Here is a 25,727-nt window from a genome sequence, read left to right on the forward strand (position 1 = left end):
GATGAAGGTGTCGATAAATGTGTTGGTCTGTGTTCTGATTTGTGACCTTATAAATATACAGACACCCAATTTGTAAAATCAGGGAGTTGAACCGGAGAACCAAGTAAGTTAATTTGCTATTTAACTGCAAGGAGGCAGTAATAACAACAAAATCACCACCGCTAGCACCCGTTTACTGTGCACTAATTATGTACCAGTTATTACACTGGGGGCTCATGGCTTCACATGGATTACCTTGTCTAAACCTCACAACATAAAATAACACACCCGTCTTGCCTATCATTTATATAAGAGTCTTACTTGTCCACAGATACATGGGTCAGGTGATAACAGTGAAAAGACAGCGTGATCTAGAAGAAACATACTGAGGCTTAAGATTTCAGAGGTGAAACTGTTTTGAGGGTGACAGAGTTGAGGTGTTGCCTGTGAGTGTGGGGACTAGAAAAGGAATGGAAGTGAGAGTCAACAGGAGTTGAGGAGATAAAGAAACTATGAGGCTAAGTTTCAGGTCCTCCAAAGGACAGTGAAATCACCCAGGACAACGGAAGGACTGGTTTTGACTACCTAACTCCTGCTTCTGAGCTGACCCACGAATGTCCTATTCTCAAGTTTAATCCATTTCAACTTTTGTCTCCTGAATATGGCCCTATGATGGTGTCTACCCTCCCTGGGTCCAACTGCGATTCCCCAGTTCCAGACTTTCTACAGTAGTATTTACTCATGTTGGATGCCTAGTCAGTCCAAACACATTCCGTATCAATCAAACCCCCAATGAGCCAGAAAAATAGCAAAAATGCACTTTTAATTTTATTACTCTAAACTCCATCCTCTATATTTTTTGAAGACTCTACATTTCTTATATTTCTGATAGATGTAGTAAAAAAAAAAAAGAAGATACAGAGGAATAGTGGCAGATTTAAAATATCTAAGTAGCAGATAAAATACTGGTTTTAATATTGATGTTGAATTTGAAAAGACTCAGTATGCTAGAAAACTGCCTGGAAGTAAAAATCTCACTATAAACAAATGTCTCCTGTCTTCCACTACACTCTCAAGCAGGTCACCAATATTTCTCTTACCTTACTTCTCTCCTTATGTTAATCCACCTCTTTTCAAATGCAGCTGCTGTACTAAATCTAATATTCTTATTCCACTCATACCCTTTTAAATGAGTGATAACACTGAGAAAGGGAATCCTTCCAAGGAAATATACTTGGCTCTAGTACTTCGGCCCATTGACTGTCAAGGCAGATTTGAATTGCTACCACAAAATGCTAGCTATCTCCATGTCCTTTTACATGTCTCCAGCTACATGAATACAAATGCTGAAGCAAGTTCTTCTGCAACTAGGTCAAGTAGCTAGATAAATAGACAAAAGGAAAATTTCAATCTGTCAATTTCTAGATGATGCACAAAGGTTTTGCCAGTCAATCTGCAAGCGAGATGATGTACACCTGAAATTTACACAATGTTATAAACCAATGTTACTGCAACAAACAAAACAAAAAACAAAAAACAAAAAAAAATGTTTACTTAGTTTTTTTTCAGATTATTTCTGTTGTTCATGTTTGGTTACTATTATGCAAATAATTATTTGGATTAAAATGGCCTGCCATTCTAACATCACGTATAGTAACCTAATGAGAATAAAATTAAATGAACATTCATAAAAACCTAAAAAAAAAAATCTGCAAGATTATGAGCACAACAATGAACAACCTTGTTAGTCAACCTGAGCAAACACTAATTTCTACCACCTACTCAGGACCATATTTTTACCTCTATCTAACAGAATGAGTGATTTATGAGTAAGACATAATATCAAAGAAGCCCACTTTTGAGCTTTTCTATTATGAGTTAAATACATCTTCTACATTTCACATGCTAATCTATTATTTAAAATTGGTATAGATATCTGCTGAGGTTTATACTCTTAAATGTTGAAATGAAAGGTTTTGTTGTATTACTGCTGTAGAGAATTACTGAAAAACAAGAACAAAAAGATGTGATACAGGGGCCGGCCCCGCGGCTTAGCAGTTAAGTGCACGCACTCCGCTACTGGCGGCCCGGGTTCAGATCCCAGGCGTGCACCAACGAACCGCTTCTCTGGCCATGCTGAGGCCGCATCCCACATACAGCAACTAGAAGGATGTGCAACTATGACATACAACTATATACTGGGGCTTTGGGGAAAAAAAAGAGGAGGAATGGCAATACATGTTAGCTCAGAGCCGGTCTTCCTCAGCAAAAAGAGGAGGATTAGCATGGATGTTAGCTCAGGGCTGATCTTCCTCACAAAAAAAAAAAAAAAAAAATGTGCTACATGTCTAACACTATAACAACAAGGAACAAAAGCCCAAATCAACAAAATAGCAATTTATCCGCAAGCAAAGAGTAGAGCTGCTCCTGATTTGGTGCTAGAAGAGAACACTAAGAGCTGAGTGTACAAAGTATTCCTAATTCAGGGTTTGACTATCACTCATACCACAATTACCTTTGTCTTGACACCGTCGTTGCCAAGGCAATGGTTTCCTACAATTAATGCTAAGCTTTTAACCAAGGATGGAGAAAGCAACTTACATGGCATCCACAAAGACATCTAAAAATAAACTAGGGGAACAGAGTGTCTGTCCAAAGAGGAAGGTGTAATAACTAAAGAAAATAATGGTGGTACCTGAAGCCTCCTAAAGTAATATAAGGCCTAGGTTTGAGGTCACCTGGGAATTAAAACTTCTTGGCTTATTACATGCTTCTAAATCTTTGCATATGTATTCTTAAGAAGGATAAATGTCTTAAAGAGTTGAATAATCACTTCACAGAGAAACTAAAATTAGAAAGACTTTACTGTGGTTTTTATCCTCTTTCATTTTATTGATAGTGGCATCAATAAGGGGAAGAGGTTCAAAAGATACTTTTAAAGCTGTCTCACCTATTTATATTTCTAATGCACATATTAATATAAAATTCTGAAATTTATAAAATACCGTACCTGAAACTGAACTCTTGGACACTGGATCAAAGATAAATTAGTACCAATTTTCCTTACGATACTTCGAGATGAACCATATGGCTTCCCAGACCAAAGTATCTGAGGAAGTAGGAAAAATCAAAAGTTTAATTACAAGACTTATAGAACTGTTAATACAAAGCACTAGACAATTACTTGCATGACATGCTGACGCATTAATTGAGGGATCAGGATGCTCTAGACGTTATGGGAAATGAGCTAATATTTCTCAATTAGAAATTAAAGAATACATATAGCTGGTTATTAACGCAATGAAGTTTAATGTAAGGCATTACATAAAAAATATAGATGAATAACTAATAACTGTAAAATAATACTATATTTGGACTAAAAATTTTATTTTCATTAGATCTGCATACTGCTCTGCAAAGGAAATACTATTTTACCTCCTCTGCTATATTTTTAGTTTTAGAATTTTATATACACATAAATTTTTTAAAAGTATGAACTACTTTTGTTATAATGGACTTTTCAAAACAAATCCAAATCAGTACAAAGTCCAGAATCTGAATTTGTACCATGCAGGGTGCTGCACTTGGTTTGCTACACAAGAACGTCTGGCCAAGGGTGAGTGGGGGCCAAAACACAGTTGCACTATATCTTCTCGTGAGGTTTTGTCCCCGAGGAAAGGTGTCTATTCCTAATTTACACAAAGGGACTAAATGGGCTGGTGGTGGCCCTAATGAGCACAATTTCTCAGATGAAATCATAATACACACAGGATATCATGCTGAGCTTAAAGCAAAAACAAACCCCCAAAGCAAAAAAGCAAACAAAAAACGCACACGTAGAAGGTTAAATTATTACAGATTATACCTTGGAACTTCTCTCCAAGTACATGATCTTTCCTTAAAGAGAAAAACTATCCCTCTGTTTTGAGTGCTACACTTGAAAGCCTGGACAGAAGAGGTAAAGAGAGGTGGTATGCTATTAAAAGCAATTTTAAAAGAGAAGAATGAGAACGATATGACTATTACACTTAATTCATTAAACTTTAACATTCGATTATATCCTAAAACTAAATAAACAGTACCAAATCAGATGGCATGTCTTCTGAGCAATGGACACTGAACCCTTTTTAAAGTCAGTCTACGGCCCTTCTAATTTAAAGAATGGAATTACCATAATATAAACAGTATGACCAAGCAACAAATGTTATTGTAAACAGTAGTGGCTCCAAAGTAGACCTTACTATTTTAAAGCATGCACAGCTTGTAAAATGAGCGTAGAAGCAATCTGACTTCCTAGAATTTAGCAACCAAATACCATTTAGGGATAACAGTAGGAGTTAAAGTGAGGATCACGGGGGTATATATAATACCTCTGACACCTGCCTCAGCTTTTATATAACGCTCATCATCAATATGTTCAAAGTTATACTGACTGTTACCTGGGAGAGTCTCAGAAAGTACTATAACCTACACTGGCTACTATAATCAACAAAAACTATAACTCTTGCTTTGGAAATTTAAATAAAAAGGATGGCACAGATTGGAAAATTGGTCAATAGAAAGATAAGAAGACATCAGTATTGAAATACGAATATTAAACAAAGAATATAAGAGGCAAAGTTACTGTGAAGCTTAGAAGAGAATTACCTGTAGTTCAGGAATGGAAATCATACACACCAATGACGACACAGAGGATTATCACACGAACAGTGTTAATAACACGTGAAGACTAAGAGAAAGAGAACCATCTGACTAGAGGAAAATGGGAAGCATCACAGCTTTACAAATTCAACATAAGAAGCCAACAAAAATAACATGGGCAAATACTAAAACAGACAGTGTTTAAGCAAACTCTTTACCTTATACATGTTAATAGGTCTTAATCTTTTAAAAGTAAAGCTATAGGGCAATAGTAACTACACCATTCAGTCATTTCTCTTCTTGAGCTTTCTATCCAGTCACAAGTCAAAACTCTCCTATGATGTAGGGGTAGTGGAATGCTATTTATGCATCACAATGTGACAATTACATAGTCTAAAGTGAATCTCCAACCCCTTCAGTAAACAAAGATCTTAACTGGAGATGAAGAGGACAAAAAACTCACAGAGAAAAATTTAGAAAGGATTTGCCAAGGTCAGGAACTATGTTTCTGCCAGCTTTTAGCATTCCTCACTATGCGTGCTTTCAGGGCTAAGTTTCAACTATTCTCTCTCCATCTGCTTAATATCAGAAGGAAAGAATACCAGGTGCCTTCTACAAGAGAAGGTAGCCAAAGATTCAGCTTTTACTTATAAGGAATAAGTAGACTGTTTAGGCTTCTTAAACAAATTGAAAGGAAATAAAAGGACATATTGCTTTATGAGATTACTTTTTCAAGTATACACAGTAGACTAACATAATGTTGTGGTTCTGTTACTCATGAATTGCAAAGCACTTAGCACCAAGAAATATGAAGCAAGGGTCTATGTAAGCTAATGACTGGAATATTTAGAAAGAAGAGCCATAACCTTGACGGGATTGTAGAAAAAAGCGAGGGGAAAGAGCAGCTAACTTCCAGAAACTCTAAACGAGGTCTTACTTTATTTTTTCCATTCAGCCCTCATGGAAGGGGAGAAATTGTAAATGGCTGTGAAGAAACAATGAACAGATGGTAGTGAAAAGTCACCATCTGTGCACTAGGCGGCTGTGTGGCCCCAATGCATCTCCTATCCTAACTGGTGGCTGAACTGTGTCTTGTCTGTATGCTTGTTTGGAGAGAAGACTTCCTCTAAAGATAAACTGTCATTAATATTTTTTCAGATGTAAAAGAGAGGGCAGGGAGAAGACTGTCATTACTAGACAATTAGATTTCACTAAGAATAAGAATTCAATTCTATTAAGAAGTAATTAAATAATAATTATTATTAAACAGAAAAACTCTGCTTTGCTTTATTTATAAGAACTACTGATAAATAATCTAATAATAAATCTGTGTGTGTGTGTGTGTATGTGGTGTATGTGTGTTTGCACACCTGTGTCAAGTAATGACAGTCCATAACATTTAGCAACAGTGTTTGAAAGTGATGACAGCAAGGAGGAGGATGACAACAGGAAAGCAATTTGTTCTTTGTTAACATTGTGAAAAGCTACTGTAGAAGTGTTGAAGTGTGAGGCTGGAATCTGAAGCTGTCATCTCTCTCGTCATGATGACTACACTCAAGCTTTATGTGCTAATTCATTTGTTATAGATTGCCTTAATCTATATTTTTATTTGAGAGGCACCATTTAGGAGGGAAAAGTATAAATTTAATTTGAAAGGAACACATTTTTCTCAAGATAAACTATGTAATATTAACACAAGGGTTCTTATTCTGGGGTTCACATACCCCTGAAATTCCATGCCAAACTGTGTGTATATATGACATTTTTCTGGAAAGAAGGTCCATACCATTAATAAAATTTTCAGGGAGTCTAGAACCCAACAGAGTGTAAATTTTTAATTCCAAGGGAGCCAGGGTCAAATAAAAAGTATGTGTTGGGAAGAGGAGGGGTAGAGATAGGAAGATGAAACTCAATTTCAAAATCTCCAACTGAAGATAACACTTCCCTCAATTCTCTTCTTCCTTACTCTAGACTCCGAGCCACATTCACATTCTTTCTCCAAAGCACAAAAGGACAACAAGGGTATAATTCTTAAGTATTACTGGAAATACATCACTAATACAAATTAGATACTTGCTATAACTTTTTTCAATATAAAATACTGAGATTAACCAGAATCACCTTAGCTTCATATTATTCTTGCTTTCTCTCGTTTAAAAACATTTTTGCTTAAGATATAAATATTATAACAGACTGAGGAGACAGTTTGGACACTTGTGAATATATGGTTTTAAATCAAACAAATGTTGAGGCAAAATGGAAGGCAGTGAAGAGAAAACACAGAAGTCATGGCAGCATACAGGCCTGGCTTTAAAGGTAGGCTCCATCATTTACTGCCTGTATAAAGCTGGACGTCTCCATGTCCTCATCTACAAAATGGGGACAATATCTACTTCATGAGCCTATGAGCATTAAATAATTAAGGTATTTATATTTAATAAGTCTTTAATAAATATTAAGTCTTCATCCCCTTCTACTGTAAGAGGTAACAAAGCACACTAAAAAGAGGAAAGATTTTAGAATCAGAATTGGGTTCACATTACAGCTCTGCCACTTATTAGCCAGGTAACTTTGGTCAAGTCTGTTAAACACTCTGAACCTCAGTTCCTCATCTGTAAAAAAGTGCTGTTCCAGTGAACACACATAATATATGTGAAAGAACTGGGCATAGTAAGCCAGTCAGTGATAGCTACTACGGTGGTGCTGATCAGTATAGTAAAATACCAAGAGCTCATCATCACCAATTGTGCTAATGGCAAAAACAAAACCCTGATGTACTTTTTTTTTTTTTTAAAGCAGATAAAATACGTCAAGGATGAAGGCAGTTTCTGCTCTTGGAATACTTTCAAATACAGTACCAAGTTCATTTATATATCAAACCAGTGAGAAAATACGTATTTATCATTGAAAGGTGGAGCTAAAAAGTTTTTATTTTCAGATGCTGAAAGGTAAAATCTTGGTAAACTATATGTTTTTACTCTTAGGCAGCAGGCTAAGAGATCTTGGACAATAAGACGGAAAATAACTCCAAAGGATCAAACTGCTATATGTTATTTAAAAACTTGTTTTTATAAAGACTTTCAATTAACAGATTAAATTTGATGATTACATTTCCCTCAATACATAAAAAAAATGATCTTGTTCATTTGCTATTAGTAGGACAGGCCCTCAGCTGTGATTACCATAGTGGGAGTAAGTTAATGCTCTCTCACCTGGTCCATTCTTTGATGAAAGGCACCCATTTTACAGCTCCAAATGAACAAAGCTAAACAAAATGAACAAGCTAAATAAAGTGTGTTATCTGTTCCTGAGACAGAATTCTGCACTTTGGCCTCAATCAACACTAGTCACATTTGACTGACATGGGGCGGGGGATGACAGAGCAAAATCATAGGAAACTAACCAATATTGAATGTACCTATGTAATTGGTATGTAAGCCACTATGCTAGGTGTTTTACAGACACTGTCACTTAATCCGCAGGCTGACTCTGCAGCAGCAGGTCTTCTTATCTGTAATTGGTGGATGAAGCAAGTAACTGGCAGAGATCAATTTCAGATCCAGGTCTGTTTGAATCCAGGACCTACAATCTTTCCACCAAACTATACTTTTTACCAAAACTGCAAATATGTAGGAATCATAAATGTAAAGCTTCACTTTTTAAGAATCATAAATAACAAAAGCTTCCTGTCTTTCTGAAAGCAAAAGAAATTCTTTCGCTGTCAGTACTAGAATGTTAATCTACACTACATAGTCAAATGGTGCTAAACAAAGAATGAGAAAGGTGGTATCACTGCACTAAGTCACGACTAAACCACAGCATGATGTAAGTGAAAAAGATGAAAATATTATTCACTTTACAAACCATTTTCCTATTGCTTATCTTCAAGCTAATATTCTCAAAATTATGCAGCTATGAAAAAGGTAATTTTATTTGGTTGTTTATTTTTTATCTCCAAAGAAAATAGATGTAACTTTGGGGCATAAGAGGGGATTCATTCAACTTTCTCTGAGGATACGAAAAGACACAAAATAAAAACAAAAAAGTAAAAGCAGTGCATTAAAAAGTATACCATATTCAAATTATGTAACCTGACCATATCTTTAATAAATAAAACTTAATTCCATGTTACCAGTAACAAAACATTGAATTTGAAAATGAAAAAAAAATATTCCACAAAATATGTTTGCACAACTATTATTGGATCAGTAGAGAACACTTTCAAAAATGTCAAGTTCCGGGGCCGGCGGGTGGTGCAAGCAGTTAAGTGCGCGTGCTCCGCTTCAGTGGCCTGGGGTTCACAGGTTCAGATCCTGGGTGCGCACCAATGCACCACTTGTCAAAGCCATGCTGTGGCGGCGTCCCATATAAAGTGGAGGAAGATGGGCACGGCTGTTAGCTCATGGCCAATCTTCCTCAGCAAAAAGAGGAGGACTAGCATCGGATGTTAGCTCAGGGCTGATCTTCCCCACAAAAAATAAATAAATAAATAATTTTAAAAAAAGATTTCAAAAAAAATGTCAAGTTCAGGGGCTGGCTCGATGGCATAGTGGTTAAGTTCGCGTGCTCCACTTCCGCAGTCCAGAGTTTGCAGGTTCAGATCCCAGACTCAGATTTAAGTACCGCTTGTCAAGCCATGCTGTGGCAGGCGTCTCACATATAAACTAGAGGAAGATGGGCACGGATGCTAGCCCAGGGTCAATCTTCCTCAGCCAAAAGAGGAGGATTGACAACAGATGTTAGCTCAGGGCTAATCTTCCTCACCAAAAAAAAAAAAAAAAAAAAAGTCACGTTCAGAACATCTTTGGCATAGAATAACCATATTATAGTAATTCTTTTTCTTCATATCTATAGTTGTTATATTTTAGGAGACATGACTTACCTTTTACTTTAAACAGTTGTGTGATAAACCACATTATAACAGCATTCAATATTAATAGTTCTACAACATTCAGAGCTGTCAAGGGTTAGTCAGACATATTTTAGCCAATGATTTCTAGATATATTTAAGCCTCTTCCTCACTAACAAGTGCATTGCTTTCAACAGTCACATGAATATAGCTCAGTTTCCAATGTAACCCAGAAAATTACTCACTTACTTAGGAGCTGGGTAAAGATTCACTTTTACAATTTAAATGTAGGCAAATTAAATAGTACATAAACAAAATGAATTCAAAATGTTGGTCATATATAGATTCCTTTTACTTTCTCAGAAAACATTCTTAAAACATCTAAATGTCTGGATTTTGAGTACTCACCGACTGCATGGTTACTCCAACCTGCTGGAAAAGCATCCTAACGAGGCGCTTCATCCAGCCCAGCATTTAGACGGCAAAGTCTCTCCAAATGCGCATTTCAAGCACTTCAGGCATACATAGCAGCACATGGTCCATACAGCACACTAAAATTTTAAAATGCAAATACTAAAATGAAATTATCTAGAATCTTTACTATTTGCTACATGTCTCACAAAGTAAGTCAAATCTAAAACATTTCAAACTTGGTGCGTAAATTTACTTAAGAGAAAACAAATTTTGCTTGTGATCAGTTTTGAATAAGTAGTACAATATTTTTGTAAGTATTTTTTTCCAAAATATATTTAATATTTTTTTCAAGTAATTTTTGTTGCTTAGTTGGAAGCAACAAAAACCTACTGTGGCTAATTTAAGTAGAAAACATATTTATGAAAAGATATCTAGTAGAGAACAATATTAGGAGAACCTGACTTATAGGCTACACAGCCAGGAAAGATATCCAAAACTGCAGCAGAATCGGTCCTGGGAAGATACCACCAAAACTGCTACTGCCACCCCTGACAGAATAGTCTGTCAGTTCCCCTTTGCTGTTTCACTAGCTCCTGAGGTGCTGTCCATACTGGTGGCATTTGCTTGGCAGAATCTACTTGGCTATAGTTACAAGCAGGTTTTGCCTCCCACCAAAAATCACACAGGAATTCCAGAAATATGGAACAGGAATTCAGATGCTAGAAAGTCAAAAAGAACAACAAAAGTCCTTTTACACTCACTGGCACTATAACCCCTGCCACTCACCCCTCTCCTCATCTGTATACTGTACATCTGATAGAATTAAATTGTGAACTCGTATGGTATAAACCAGTTTACTGAAAATGTTGGTCTCCAATGAGGCAAGGAGTTTGCACCAGACTATAAATCAATGTGCTGCTTCCTCATCAAGGCAGTCAAGCTTGCTTGAAAAAACAGCTGAACAGGGGCCGGCCAGTGGTGCAGCGGTTAAGTGGGCACACTCCGCTTCAGCGCCCCAGGGTTTGCGGGTTCGGATCCGGGTGCGCACTGACGCACCACTTGTCAAGCCATGCTGTGGCGGCGTCACATATAAAGTAGAGGAAGATGGGCACAGATGTTAGCTCAGGGCCAGTCTTCCTCAGCAAAAAGAGGATTGGCATCGGATGTTAGCTCAGGGCTGCTCTTCCTCACCAAAACAAAAAACATAGCTGAAGAGGGGCCAGCCCTATGGCTGAGCAGTTAAAGCTCCGCGTGCTCCGCTTCAGCGGCCTGGGGTTCAGATCCTGGGTGTGGACCTACTTCACACATCAGCCATGCTGTGGAGGTTTCCCACAAACAAAACAGAGGGAGATCAGCACAGATGTTAGCTCAGGGCTAATCTTCGTCAAGCAAAAAAAGAGGAAGACCGCCAAAGGATATTAGCTTAGGATGAATCTTCCTCACCAAAAACAAACAAAAAACCAGCCAAACAAAACAGTGTACTTAGCGATATACTTGATTTACATTCTGATGTAAGCTCATCTCATCATGGACCAGAAACAAAGAGTTCGTGGCCTACATTTTGAGAAGAACTTTATGAACAATTACAGAAAATGGGGAGAAAAATAAAGGTGCCACAAATATGCCAGACACTGGGTGAAATATGAACTGAAAAGAGCCAGGCCCCAACAACAGAAGAAAGTATGTAATAGAGTTTTAAGCACTGGCAGGAATATATAATTTAGCGATAACTATGAAATGGTCATGACTAGAACTTTGGTGAGACAGATACATTTTAATGTCATCAACATTTATTATTGCTTTTAAGAATGAATAATACTCTGAGAGTTAATGGGAATAAAAAGAGCAAAGGGCCAAAAATAATGTCAAAGCTGGAAATGACTGACAAAAAAACTGATCAGAGAAAAAGGATGGTTTTACGTAGGATTTGAAAAATCTGTCACTTTTTTTAAGTTGGGATATAACTTACACAGAAAAGCGCACAAATTTTAAGTGTCCATCTTGATGAATTTTTATTTATGTATAAACCTGTGTGACCATCACCCAGATCAAGATATAAAACATTTCCAGAACCCCAAAATCTCCCTTGGGCCTCTACCCAGTCAATATCCATGCCTCACCTGTCTAACAGTTATCCTGACTTTTACAAGTATATATTAGTTTTGTCTGCTATATTTACTCTTTTCTATCTGAATTCTTTTAATCAACATTGTCTGTGAGACTAATTTATGTCATTTGTGAAGATGTGAAGCATCTTCATTGCTGTGTAGTATTTCATTGTATTATTATACCACAATTTACTGTTCATGAATATTTGGATTGTTTCCAGTTTTTAGCTATTACAAATTAAGTTGCTAAAATAATTCTTGCACATAACATAGTAAGGTACACATAAGAACTCATTTCTCTTGAGTAGATACCCAGGAGTAAAACTGCTACAACATAAGATATAGAGATATATAGTTGTATCTTTAATAGAAACTAACACTTTTCCAAGGTTGTTGTACCTATCACATTCCCACAAGCAACTAAATAAAAGAGCTCTGGTTGTTCTAAAATCTTTGTCAATACTTGGTATTGCTGCTCTTTTTAATTCTAGCAATTCTAGTGGGTTCTTCACACGTTTTGGGGGCATTTTGATACCTTCTTTTGTGAAGTGTCTTTTGCTTGTTTTTTAAGTGTATAGCTTTTTTAAGAAAAAAGTTTTTAATCATTTTTGCCAGGGCTGGCCCGGTGGCACACTGGTTATGTTCACACACTGCGCTTCAGCAGCCCGGGGTTCGCATGTTCGAATCCCAGGCGCAGACCAACACACTGCTCATCAAGCCATGCTGTGGCAGTGTCCCACATACAAAGTAAAGAAAGATGGGCCCAGATGTTAGCTCGGAGCCAATCTTCCTCACCAAAAAACAAAAACAAAAACAAAAAAATTATTTTTGCCAGTAAGTGGTGTTTTGCAAGTCTGGGCTGGCAATAAAGATTAGTGAGCACCAGCTTAGAAAAAGGAGATGGAACCTAAGAGTGAATGAGCTAACTCATACAGAGTAAGAAAAGCCAGGATAGAAACCTCAGGAAATACTTGAGGAACAAGCAGAGAAAATAAAAGGCACTCAGAAAAAATGATCAAAGAGGTAGTACAAAAACAATGAAAATGGTGTTGTCACCAAAAAAAAAAGGATATTTCAAGAAAGGAAACGATCCTTGTTAAACAGGAAAACACAGAAGAGAGGTCACACAGTTAGTTGGTGGCCTCCTTCTGTTACCCTCTCCTCCAATCTTCTCCACTGTGCTCTCTGGAACCCTGTCTGAAGATGAATGTCCCCTCCCTTCCTGAACTGAAACTTGGTTCTCCCTTTAGATGCTGCTTCAAAGGGTTCCCACTTGCTTATTCTCTCACACGTTATATCAAAGCAATCCAATCAATTACTTCTCTAAGCTATTTTAAAAACCCTTCCTCAAACGCAAAACTAAAGGAACAAAGAAACAGATCATGGTTGCCAGGGGCTGGCAGTGGAGGGGTTAACTACAAAGGAACATTAAGGGAAGCTTTGGGAACATGGAACTATTCTATATCTTGATTGTGGTGTTGGTTACACGACTGTGTTCATCAAAGAAATGTTCGCCAAAAGGAGTGAATTTTGCTGTATGTAAATTATACCTTCATTTAAAAAAAAAAACCAAAACTCTCCTTTGAAAGCACTGCTTTACCACCTCTGCCCCTCATTAGGGTTGACTTAAGGACACTTCAGTCATTCCATATCACTCAGCTATGACTTCAGCTGAGTCTTCTCTACTTGGAGTCCTTCCCTAAACGGAATTCTACCCTTTAGCCTCATTAGTACTAGTAAATCAATAAATATATCTTATATTCTTGCCAGTGCTAGGTGATTCTAACATTCACAGAGATGATGCATTGAACAGAGTGCTGTGTAAGTCCATTTATATAAAGATCTAAAACGGGCAAAACTAAAAGTAAGCTAATCATAGATTAGGGTTTTTTTTTTTTTTAATTTAAAGTTTTTTATCTTTGGAGACAGGGGTAGTGACTGGTAGGAGGCCTGGGAGGGATTTCTGAGGGTGCTGGCAATGTTCTATTTCTTGACATAGATACTTGGGTGTGTTTACTCTGTGAAAACTTTTTTTTTTTTTTTTGTGAGGAAGATCAGCCCTGAGCTAACATCCATGCCAATCCTCGTCTTTTTGCTGAGGAAGACTGGCCCTGGGCTAACACCCCTGCCGATCTTCCTCCACTTTATATGGGACGCCGCCACAGCACGGCTTGACAAGCGGTGCGTTGGTGTGCACCCGGGATCCGAACCCAGGCCGCCAGCAGCAGAGTGCACGTACTTAACCGCTACGCCACGGGGCCGGCCCCTGTAAAAACTTATTAAGATATATACTTCACACTTTTATTAATGTAAGTTATGTTTCAAATAAAAGTTTTAAAAACACACATAACTTCTGACCAAGTTATGCAAGTTTTAGGAATTTCTCTCACAGAAATAAAAGTATTAAACATAAAGACACGCGTATAAAGGCATTTTCTGCAGTGCTTTTTTACTGATGAAACTGGGATCAACTTTAATGTTCATCAATAAAACAACTTAATTGTATTACAATATACTCATTATAAAATATGCATCTATTAAAAGTGAGTTACAGTCTATATAATGGCTTGATGGTGTAAACATGATGCAGGAAGAGTAATATATAAGTACAATTTCATTTCATTTGTGAAACAAAAACAAAAATTCTCAGCCTATTTATTTATAGAAAGATAACATCAAGCTATTAAAACTGGCCAGAGTGGGTAGAAGTAAACTTTTCTTCGTATGGTTTGTACTTTAGCTACAAAGCATGTTTTACTTTTCATTTAAAAACAAAATCTAGAAGTTAAAAAAAACAAATTATCTCACCTTCCAGTTTTCACTCAGATACTCCTCTGACCTACCCCCTTTGACCATATCGAGACCTTCAGTCTCTTCTCCCCAGCAATTTTTGTCAACCTAATCAATCCCTTCCCACCTTCACCTTCTTCTACCCCACACAGCCAAAAATCACTTGAACCACTGCTTTGTCAGTTTTTTCAACTCCTTGTTCTACCGTCTTGTTTATTCTATAAGCCAGAACTTGATGAACCCAGAAGCCTACATTTCCTACAATTGGGCTGTAGACAAATTACTAAACCTCACATTTGATGTGGCTCCAAATGTACTACCTCCAGTCTCAACTGGGCCCTCACTGCTGCCTAGTATTTTAGGAAAACCTTACCTTCTCACTCCTCTCCTTCCATTCTCCAGAGCAGCTATTTCAAGCATTATCCATGCTATCCAAATCTCTCCAGCCCTTCCTCCATCATTTCTCAGCAGATGACCAAGCATACTGCTTCAAATAACAGAGAAGTCATCTGACAGGAAATCCCTCAGTGTCCTGCCACTCCACCTGTGGTAAGCTTATCTGCATCTGCATCTGTTCTGTCCCCCATTCTCTCCTGCCCCTCCTTCCAACTAAGTGCCCAGGATTACACCCCCTCGCCTCACACGTTTCATTACATCAGCTCTACCCTGTATTAGATAAATTCTCTCACCTCTCCCGTTAACTCCAATCAATGCCATCTTCCGGTTTCTACCGTCTGCATTTAAATTAAAGAAATCCAAAACTGAACTCCTTAACATTCCTCCTAAATCTGCCGCAAGTATGTTCCCTACCTCAGAAAATGGCATCCACGCCGTCAGTTATTCCTTTCTCTTTCATTGTCTACAGTCAATCAAGCTCTATTTTCCCTCCTAAGTATATCAGATTCCTTTTCCACTCCCTTACTGCTATTCTAAGCCTGTACCATTGTAAAAAATGTATAAAGTAGACTACTTACCCCCCAGTTTTGGTTCCCTTTCTGTTCATTCTCAATATTGAAGTAGGTCTTTTCTCATTTAGTCTCTTCTTTCCTATCCTCCACATCTTTGACACTCTACTCTTTGATCCAGTCATACACATAATTCCAGAAATTCAACATGCTCTCTGGACCTTTCTTTTATGCAGTATTCCACCTCCCTCCTGCAGCCCTATACCAAGCTACCTCCTGCTAATCCTTTGCTTCAGCTTAGCCCTCTCCTTTTCCAAGAAGTCCTTCCTAATCAACCAGGATCAGGGCCATCCTGTACGTATTCCCCTACACAACACATTAAAACAATGCACCTAAACTGCCTACCTCCTTCACTGTGCTTCAATGACCTCAAGAGCAAAACTCTTAAAAGCAAAAACTCTTATTCACCACAGTGATCCCAGCAGTTAGCACAGTGTAAAACAGTTGCTCAACTCATATTTGAATTAAATGACAGGCATCTAAGCCTCAGGCCAGTGCCTCTTCTACACTACCTCAATTGTAAACAGATATCTAAGAGGAATTTTGCTTCCATCTACAGGCAAACTAGATAATTTCAGACAAATCCTCCTCCCAGTGAGGACAGGTAAACTAGTTAGACAAAATATAGAAATCATCTAGGTCCGGCCCCGTGGCGTAGCGGTTAAGTGCACGCGCTCTGCTGCTGGCAGCCCAGGTTCAGATCCCGAGCGCGCACCGACGCACCACTCGTCAGGCCACGCTGTGGCGGCGTCCAATACAAAAGCGGAGGAAGATGGGCACAGATGTTAGCTCAGGGCCAATCTTCCTCAGCAAAAAAAGAGGAGGACTGGCATGGATGTTAGCTCAGGGCTGATCTTCCTCATAAAAAAAGAAAAAATAAATCATCTATTTGACAGCATCTGAGAACTACCAAGGCCGAGATGTATAACCAGGCCAAGGGTTGGTTCTTTGAAAAGACTAACAGAAAGGATTGACCTCTAATGAGATTTATCAAGGAGAGAGAGAAGGCACATATTACCAGTATCAGGAATGAAAAGGGGACATCACTACAGATCCAATAGACATTAAGAAAAGCACAAAAGGTAAAACAAAGCTATAGCGTAAGAAGTTACAATGGTGCTTACCTTTGGATAGGGGTGGGTAATAGCTGGAAGGGAGCATAAAGGAGTTTTCTGGAGTGCAAACAACTTTCTATTTTTTAATGTCACTGGTCATTACGTGAATGTTTGCTTTGTGATAATCTATTGCACTGTACATTTACGTTTGTGCATTTTTCTGTTACACTGTATGTGTGTTATACTCCAAAATAAAAAAGGTTTAAAGAAAAGATGGCTAAGAATCAGTCTGCATTTTGTTTTCTAGGTACTATATGACTATACATATAATTTAACTTCTAGAAATTTTATGATAATGGCATAGGCTTATAGTCTAGTCTAGTCTACTCCAGCATAGACTATAAGAAATAGTAGGGGCCGGCCCCGTGGCTTGGTGGTTAAGTGAGCGCGCTCCACTGCTGGCGACCCGGGTTCGGATCCCGGGCTCGCACCGACGTGCTGCTTCTCCGGCCATGCTGAGGCCGCATCCCACATACAGCAACTAGAAGGATGTGCAGCTATGACACACAACTATCTACTGGGGCTTTGGGGGGAAAAAATAAATAAATAAAATCTTTAAAAAAAAAAAAAAAAAAAAGAAATAGTAAATTACTTTTTGTGGGGAGGGGTGGTTGGCAGGGCAGTAGAAGAGAAAACCAAGACTAAATGAGAAACAGATGAACTTTGAAAACAGACTTTCTTTTCCCTCCACAAATACTATGAAAATATACAATAGTGTATAGTTGGACTGATTCAAGTTTATAGCAATCAAATCAAAGATAATACATAACAGGGCCGGCCCCATGGCTTAGCGGTTAAGTGCGCACGCTCCGCTGCTGGCGGCCCGGGTTTGAATCCCAGGCGCGTACTGACTCACTGCTTCTCCGGCCATGCTGAGGCCGTGTCCCACATACAGCAAGACGTGCAGCTATGACATACAACTATCTACTGGGGCTTTGGGGGAAAAAATAAATAAATAAAATTAAAAAAAAAAAAAGATAATACATAACAATACTGCTTTCAACTAATGAGATATATGTTTTTGAGACAGTTATAATAATTTTAAAAGTTATTAGCAGTAAATAGTTTCACAATAACCCCGTTAGCAGTAATAACAAAGTTGTCATTAAATTTAAAATAACAAAAACTTTAAAAGCTACAACAATACGGTAGGGCCCACTTTTATAAGGTCTTTGGGAACTATTCAAGGAAGTGGCCATTAATTATCTTCACAGTATTAGAGAGGAGTATCACCATTTTATAGGGGCTGTGGGGGAGTCTAAGAAGATTAATAGAACATTCATAGTTATTCAGTCGGCTAAATTATTAGAATAAGGTTTTTTGTTCTCAGAATACTAAGAGATTAGGTAAATCGTATCAGTGCATCTCAAATGATAGTCTACATTCTGGTGTCAAATGATGATACAAAAGAAAAATACGGACCATGAAGTGAAAAACAAAAACTTAGTCAATTTAAAGTCACTGCCCTTTATTTTGAGAATATAATCTTCTTACCTTTTTGGTGTAAAAATGTTACCTAATTTTTTTAAAAATGTCCTTACTTGTGACAATGAAAAGTTGTCGACCTTATGTCAACACCTTACCCTACTTTCTGGAAGTTAAACTTGAAATTCAAGTCTAGTGACCACTGCTACATTTCATATCAGTCGGATTGAGATTTTAAGTCAGAACACTTTACCACACTATAAAACAAGGATACAGTATTCGATCTATGGGTATAATTTACTGGGAGTAATTTAGCATTATCCTAAATGGTTCATGCAAAATTAAGTATACTGCTATATTCCCAGGGCCCGGCACAGAATCTTACATCTAAGTGCCATTGTTTTGGTCCAAAAATGAAAAAAACCTCATGATCTATACTACATCTCTCAACAAAAAAATTGTTTAGATAAGAAGTCTAAGAACACAAGCTAATTAAAACTTAATGAAAATTCTTTCAAGTTAATGGGTTTTAGATATGAAAACAAAACTTCTGAAGGACATTTTCTGTCACATTTTTAGAGGTCAACTTTCTCTACAATATAAAAGAGGTTAGGGCCCGCCAGTGGCCTAATGGTTAAGTTCAGTGTGCTCTGTGTTGGCGGCCCAGGTTAGGTTCCTGGGCATGGACCTACACCACTGTCAGCCACGCTGTGTGGCAACCCACATACAAAACAGAGGAAGACTGGCAACAGATGTTAGCTCAGGGCAAATCTCCCTCAGCAAGAAAAAAAAAAAACTATAATATAAAAGAAATTAGAACTGCCATTTGAACTAAAGATCTGCCATTTTCATGCAACGATCTCTGAAATACCTACCACCTTACAGTGAATGACATAGGTATTTTCTCCTTCAAGTATTTTTATTTTAAGCATTCCCATGCAAATGAATTAAGTACTCTGGCATCAACTTTAAAATAATCTTTTGAAAAGACTGTTCAAATATCTTAAGTGATTCTGAACATCAGTAGAAACAAATACACACACTACTTGGAAGTCAATAATTTTCACTGACTACAAGTGCTTTCCATGGGGCCCAGCAAAGTGATGAAAATTCACTATTAAAACGATCTTGGTAAGCTGTGTAATAGTACTGTCCCCTGCATATTATGTGTGTAAAAAAAATGCCTTACTGGCAAAACTCATTAAATTATACCTTTGTAAATGAAGATGTTTAGTTTTTTTTTTGTTTGTTTGTTTGTTTTGGTGAGGAAGATTAGCCCTGAGCTAACATCCATGCCAATCCTCCTGTTTGCCGAGGAAGACGGGCCGTGGGCTAACATCCATGCCCATCTTCCTCCACTTTATATGTAGGATGCGGCCCCCAAGATGTATAGTTTTTAAAAGCTGGTAAGGGTACTTACTGAAGCATTAGTTGTAAGAGAAAATCTAGAGGCAAACTTCCTCCAAGGTTTAAGGCTGATCTTCCTCCAAGGTTTATGGCCATTAAAACAAAAAAGATACAGCCATACATGAAAGGACCTCGTGATAAAAAGCTAAATGAGGGGGCCACCCCAGTGGCGTAGTGGTTAAGTTCACATGCTCCACTTCAGCGGCCTGGGATTCGCGGGTTCCGATCCCAGGCGCAGACCTATGTACCGCTTATCAAGCCATGCTGTGGCAGGCGTCCCACATATCAAGCAGAGGAAGATAGGCACAGATGTTAGCCCAGGGCCAATCTTCCTCACCAAAAAAAAAAAATAATAATAAAAAATAAATGAAAAAAAGTTGCAAGCTAACATAAATACATGATTCCATTTTTTAAAAACTAAAACAAAGCATAGAAATAGTGGTGAAGTAGATATTTTATGTATACACATACAGAAAAAAATTTAAAAAGATACCAAAGCTTAACATTGGCTGTGTCTGAGGCCTGGTGATGGAATCCTCCACTCTTTCTTTTTTACAATTATGTACTTCTGTATTGTTAATATGGTTTTTTTCAAAAAGATATACTACTTACATAATTTTTAAAGACCAATAACATTTTTTAAACTAAATAAATGAAATCTAAAAAGTAGAGATATAAAAATTACTCAAACTTTGGACAATGTAAGCAAATAATAAACATTAACAATATATAAACTTTGAGGAAACAGTATTTCCCAACTTCACACATTATGATTTATGGGGTTATTTTTATGATTTATGATTTTTGTCGTATCTGGATGCTCTTAATGGTTTAGTTTAAATCAACTAAGTTTTAAAAAAATTAAATAAATTTAACCTCGGGCCGGCCCAGTGGCTTGGCGGTTAAATGCACGCGCTCCACTACTGGCAGCCCAGGTTCAGATCCCGGGCGCGCACCAACGCACCGCTTCTCCGGCCATGCTGAGGCCGCGTCCCACATACAGCAACTAGAAGGATGTGCAACTATCACATACAACTATCTACTGGGGTTTTGGGGGGGGGGGGTGGGAAAGGAGGAGGAGGATTGGCAATAGATGTGAGCTCAGAGCCAGTCTTCCTCAGCAAAAAGAGGAGGATTAGCACGGATGTTAGCTCAGGGCTGAACTTCCTCACAAAAAAAATAAATAAATAAATAAAAATAAATGTAACCTCATCGCAAGCAATAATATCTATACAATCAAAGCTTGTTATTTCAGGATATTTTTCTCAATACACTTTAAAAAACTTAAACTATAGCTTGCACTCCCTATCTGAGCCCACACAGACTGGGATAAAAAGAGATACCTTGACTAAAATAAGTACAAAGTTGATTCCTGTTTTATCTAAAATCATCTCTCTAGGAAACTAGCCTACTATATTGCCAGTACACATTATATATCAAATCAGTTCTCATCAGCATACAAGAATTCCATTTCAAAAAGTCACTAATAAAATTTCTTAAAGGAAAAAAAAATCTTAGTTATACTGTTTTATATATTAATATACTTACATATTAAAGAATGTATTACGATGTATGCTTTTTTCAGTCATGGAGACTTAACTTTCCTACTTAAGTTGCCTGACTTTTTACATTTTAATCCACAACCAACTCACACCAGTCAAATCCAGTTATATAATCTGTTAAATGGTATCAAATACTTATACAATATGACGTATTTGGCGATAATGACTTGCAGGTTGACTGGCTGGCAACAATCATTAATGACAGAGTTGTTTCAGAGGTGGCGTGTGCTGGTCCCTAAAACTGCAGCCCTGAGTCCTCTCCTAGCCGACACACATAGTTCATTTTATTAGTCACTCTGCAGGTTTTAAGAGAGAACAGGTAAGTAATTGAGAATCCTATTTGCAACTTGCCTATAACAAATGATTACCATTCCTAATGAATATGAAGTGCTTGCAAATCAAGAAGCAAAAGATCAGAAGCCCAAGGGAAACCCAGGAAAAGGACATGGGTAGGCATTTCATAAGTGGAAACATAAATGGATAATAAATATGAAGAAATGTTGAACGATCTCACTAGTAGTCAAATAAATGCTAATTAAAACTGTTCTCTCTTTTTTCCTATCAAATTAGCAAAGATGAAAAGGAAGACAACCTAATATTGGTAAAGGCACAGGCAAAGTGCAATGTTTCTCTGGGCAACCTGGCCATATGTACATAATAGCAATTCCACTCCTAGAAATCTGTCCTAAAGAAATAATCTGACACTGACAAAAATCTGAATAGAAAAAGCTGTCCTCTTAAGTATTATGAATAATAGCTTAAAAAATTGGAAAAGAAACCAAAACATCTAACAAGAGGATCGCTTAAATACACAATGGTATCTCATGCATACCTTGAAAGACTGAACAGATATTAAAAAGATAGTTTTAGGTCTGAAAAAGAAAGATGGTCAGCATATAATCCAGGTTATAAAATACTGCCTATAATCTCATTTTTGTAAAAAATGTGTACAGGCACGTTCATTAAAAAGGCCCAGCACAGGAGTTGGCACTTTTTCTGAAAAGGGCAAAATACATAATAAATATTTTAGGTTTGCAGGTCATATGGTCTCAGTCACAACTTGCTCAACTCTATCCTTGTAATCAGAAAGTAGCCACAGACCATACGTAAATGACTGAGCGTGGCTGGATTCCAAAAAAATATTATTGAGGCCAGCCCGGTGGTGCAAGCGGTTAACTGCGCGCGCTCCGCTGCGGTGGCCCGGGGGTCGCCGGTTCGGATCCCGGGCGTGCACCGACGCACCACTTGGCAAGCCATGCTGTGGCAGCGTCCCATATAAAGTGGAGGAAGATGGGCACGGATGTTAGCCCAGGGCCAGTCTTCCTCAGCAAAAAAAGAGGAGGATTGGCAGATGTTAGATCAGGGCCAATCTTCCTCACAAAAAAATATATGTATATTATTTATGCATACTAAAATTTGAATTTCATATAGTAATTTTCACATGTCACATAATAGTCTTTTAAAATTTTTTTCCTACCCCTTACAAACGTAAAAACCATTCTTAGCTCACGGTGCACACAAAAACAGGCCTCAGGCCACTCTAGGCCCTGGGGCCTTAGTTTACCAATCCCCTGTCTAGGACATACACTCAAGTATCATCAGTGGCTTACCCTTAAATGGTTGGATGACAGTGTCATTTTTCGTTGCTTATCTAAATTGTGTAATTTGTATCATCAGTATATAATAAACAAAAAAAGAAGAGTTGAATAGCCGAGCAGTAGTTAACATTTCAAAGAGCAGTAACACAGTAATAATACTCATCACCAACACTGCCTAAGAAAACAAACCTGTGGAAACTGAAGTTTACCAGCAACTTCTGCGCCACTGTCTTTTTTTCTTTTTCAGACTATTTTTCCGCCATTCCCTTCCTTATATCCATAACTTCATGAACGACCTACATCTATTTCCTCCATATTCACCAGTAAATTCACTCAGGTGCAGCCGTCTTTGACAGTGCCAGATCACTATCTTCCTGAGATGGCTGCGATCATGTCACATCTTTGCTCAAGTTGAAACTCAAACTTGGCACTCAAGCTCCTTCACAAGTGAGTCTCATCTTACTTTTAAACTTCTGAATTACTCCCCTACTGTAGGAATCCTGAACTCCAATTTCACAGGTCTTCTCTACTGTCCTCGAATAAGCCCAGCTGTCTCCTTTCAGATCCTTCCACCTCTAACACAATTTGAGTGAAGATTCTGTCTTAGAAGTAGTGTAAAGATTGAGAAGATGAAGAGTACAGATGAAAGTATTCAGTATAAATAGCCAGTATGCTAAGTGCCAAAGGAGGCAGACACTATTCATTGATGTATATTTTCTTCCCTTTTTCTTCCCCTTTTAACTGGCTATATACTATAGAAAAAGAGACTATGCATTGATGTATATTTTTTCACTTTTTCTTTCCCTTTTAACTGGCTATATACTATAGAAAAAAAATTTTAACACTTGTACTTATTGAACTGCACTTATATACTCTGCTTATAACTTGAAATTCAATTGTACTAACCTTTTACTTCTTCAAAGAAACAAAACTGCCTATCTTACTATTGTACTCTTGTAAATTTCCAGGGTTTTTTTTTTTTTCCATTATGGATTTGTAACTCAATAAAAATAATTTTCTGCAGCAGTAACATTTACTCTACAATTCTTAGGACATTCAATTATGGTTAAAAGAGCAAGAACTTTGCAGTAACCAGGATAAGCATCCTAAATCCCAGGCGCACCCTCCCCTCTACGGCAGTGTGACCTGAGGCAAACTGCTTAACTTCTCTGAGCCTCTTTTTCCCTCACCTGGAAAATGGGATAATACTTGATTCACACGGCTGTTGTAAAAACTAAACCAACTAATAGGCGGAAACAATTTCACAGTGCTTCATACATACTAAGAACTCCGTAAATAGAAATTATCAATACTACTATTACTGCTCAAAAGCAGTAACGCTACTGCCAAGACTAGATTATTCGGTACCTTTGTTCTCAGCGATTTCGAAAACCTGAGCACAGAGTAGTGCAACTGCATCGTGGGAGAACTGCCCACATTTTTGTAGCGCAAATTAAATTAGCACCGTCTACACCTTCAAGTGTGCCTTACTTGACTCAACCTCTCCAGAAAGCAAACGATAGGAAAAGAGCTATGAGTATTGATGGTGCCAAAGCCGTAGAAATATGTAAAAGAGATGAAATAATGTGTCTCGGATTTACTTCAAAATAACCCGGGGAGAAGGAGCAAGCCTGGCCAATTGTTGAAACTGGGTGATGGGTACACCGAGTTCTTTACACCATCCTCTCCACCTCTGTACAGTTGGAAGATTTCCACAAGAAAATGTGTTTTAAGTCCAAAGGTCAATCTCTTCTTTGGGGCTTAGTGCACAGCCTGGTCATGGTCGGGAAGAAACAATGGGAGTTGTGGGGGGCGAAAAGTGAAACAGCAACACAAGGCAAGCTGAGTAGTGAAACTTCGCAGGCCGACCAGCACGTCTGCTCCTCCTCCCGGAATCCCCGAGGCCCTCCTGGAGGTGCGCCCGCGGAGTCCCGCCCGCCCAGTCCCGGGAAAGAGCGCGACACCCAAGGGGACCGCCGCGAAGGGCGGCCCTCCTGGGACCGCCGCCTGGCGGCCGGCGCGCGAACTGCGGGCGCCGGAGGATGGACCGAAGGGCGGGGGAGGGGGGAGATGGGGGGTAAACGGGTGGGTGGGCGAGTCCCAGCCTCCAGGGCAAGTCGCCCGACTTCCCTCCGCTCCGCCAAAGCTCCAGCCCCACCAGGGCCCTGAGCCACCCCGGCAGCCCGAGAACGTCTCCGCCTCCCTTCAGCCGCGGCGCAGACACCCAACCAGGACACGGAGCCCGCCGGCCTCCCGCAAGCCCGAACCGGGCTCCTCAGCTCCTGCCCCCACTGTTACCAGGGCTTCCCGCCGCCGTCAGGCCCGGGGGTGCCTCCTCCACCCCGCACCAACCGCTTTCCCCGGCCCCTAGCCCCACTGACCTCGGCCGCGCGGCAACCAGGTGCCTTCTTCAGCTACTCCGGCTTCCAGCTTGGCTGTCCCAGGGTGTTGCCGCCAATCATCGCATCTCCGCCCCGAGCCGGACCAGACTGACCAATCAGCTGCTTCCTCTGGCCCGGAGGCGGGCACTGAGAGCCGGGAGCGGAAGGCGAGGCCCCCGGCCCACGCGCCTGTGGTCGCTGTCGCAGCTAGTGTGCGCACGCGCGGGGCTCGGCGCTGGGCGTGCGCTTTCCCTCGGACCTGGCTTTGTGTCCTCACTTCTCTGCTCTGGGAAGTACTTTGTTTGTGAACCTCATGCCCTAGGTGTGTAGGAAGACCCACATTCTGATTGTAGCCGCAAGTGTGTATGACTTTGAAAGGAGCTGTGAGTCTTAAGCCCTGTTAACCTAACACAGGTTGAGCCCTTTCATCCCACGCTCTAGGGACTTGTTCGCCCGGCAGATCTGCCTATGCGGACCTCATATCAGGGCTGT

The 25,727-nt window shown here is 39.0% G+C and overlaps 1 protein-coding gene across 2 annotated transcripts in view; it reads right to left on the reverse strand.

The window, feature by feature from the left end:
• Positions 1-25,375, reverse strand: part of MTFR1 (mitochondrial fission regulator 1) — a 66,702-nt gene extending 41,327 nt beyond the window's left edge. The window contains exons 1-3 of one of the 2 annotated variants that reach the window (XM_087420509.1): positions 25,236-25,375; positions 9,879-10,021; positions 2,990-3,088 (exon numbers count right to left, since the gene is read on the reverse strand). In XM_087420509.1, the coding sequence (XP_087276635.1) occupies positions 2,990-3,088; positions 9,879-9,944 (165 nt within the window). In that variant the 5' untranslated portion in view covers positions 9,945-10,021; positions 25,236-25,375. The remainder of the gene's footprint in view (positions 1-2,989; positions 3,089-9,878; positions 10,022-25,235) is intronic. The other variant, XM_087420510.1, reaches the window with a different exon arrangement.
• Between the last annotated feature and the right edge of the window lie 352 nt (positions 25,376-25,727).

Source organism: Ceratotherium simum, chromosome 31 (assembly GCF_057802395.1).
Source record: "Ceratotherium simum simum isolate JZ-2026a chromosome 31, ASM5780239v1, whole genome shotgun sequence".
In the NCBI taxonomy this organism is placed as follows: domain Eukaryota; kingdom Metazoa; phylum Chordata; class Mammalia; order Perissodactyla; family Rhinocerotidae; genus Ceratotherium; species Ceratotherium simum.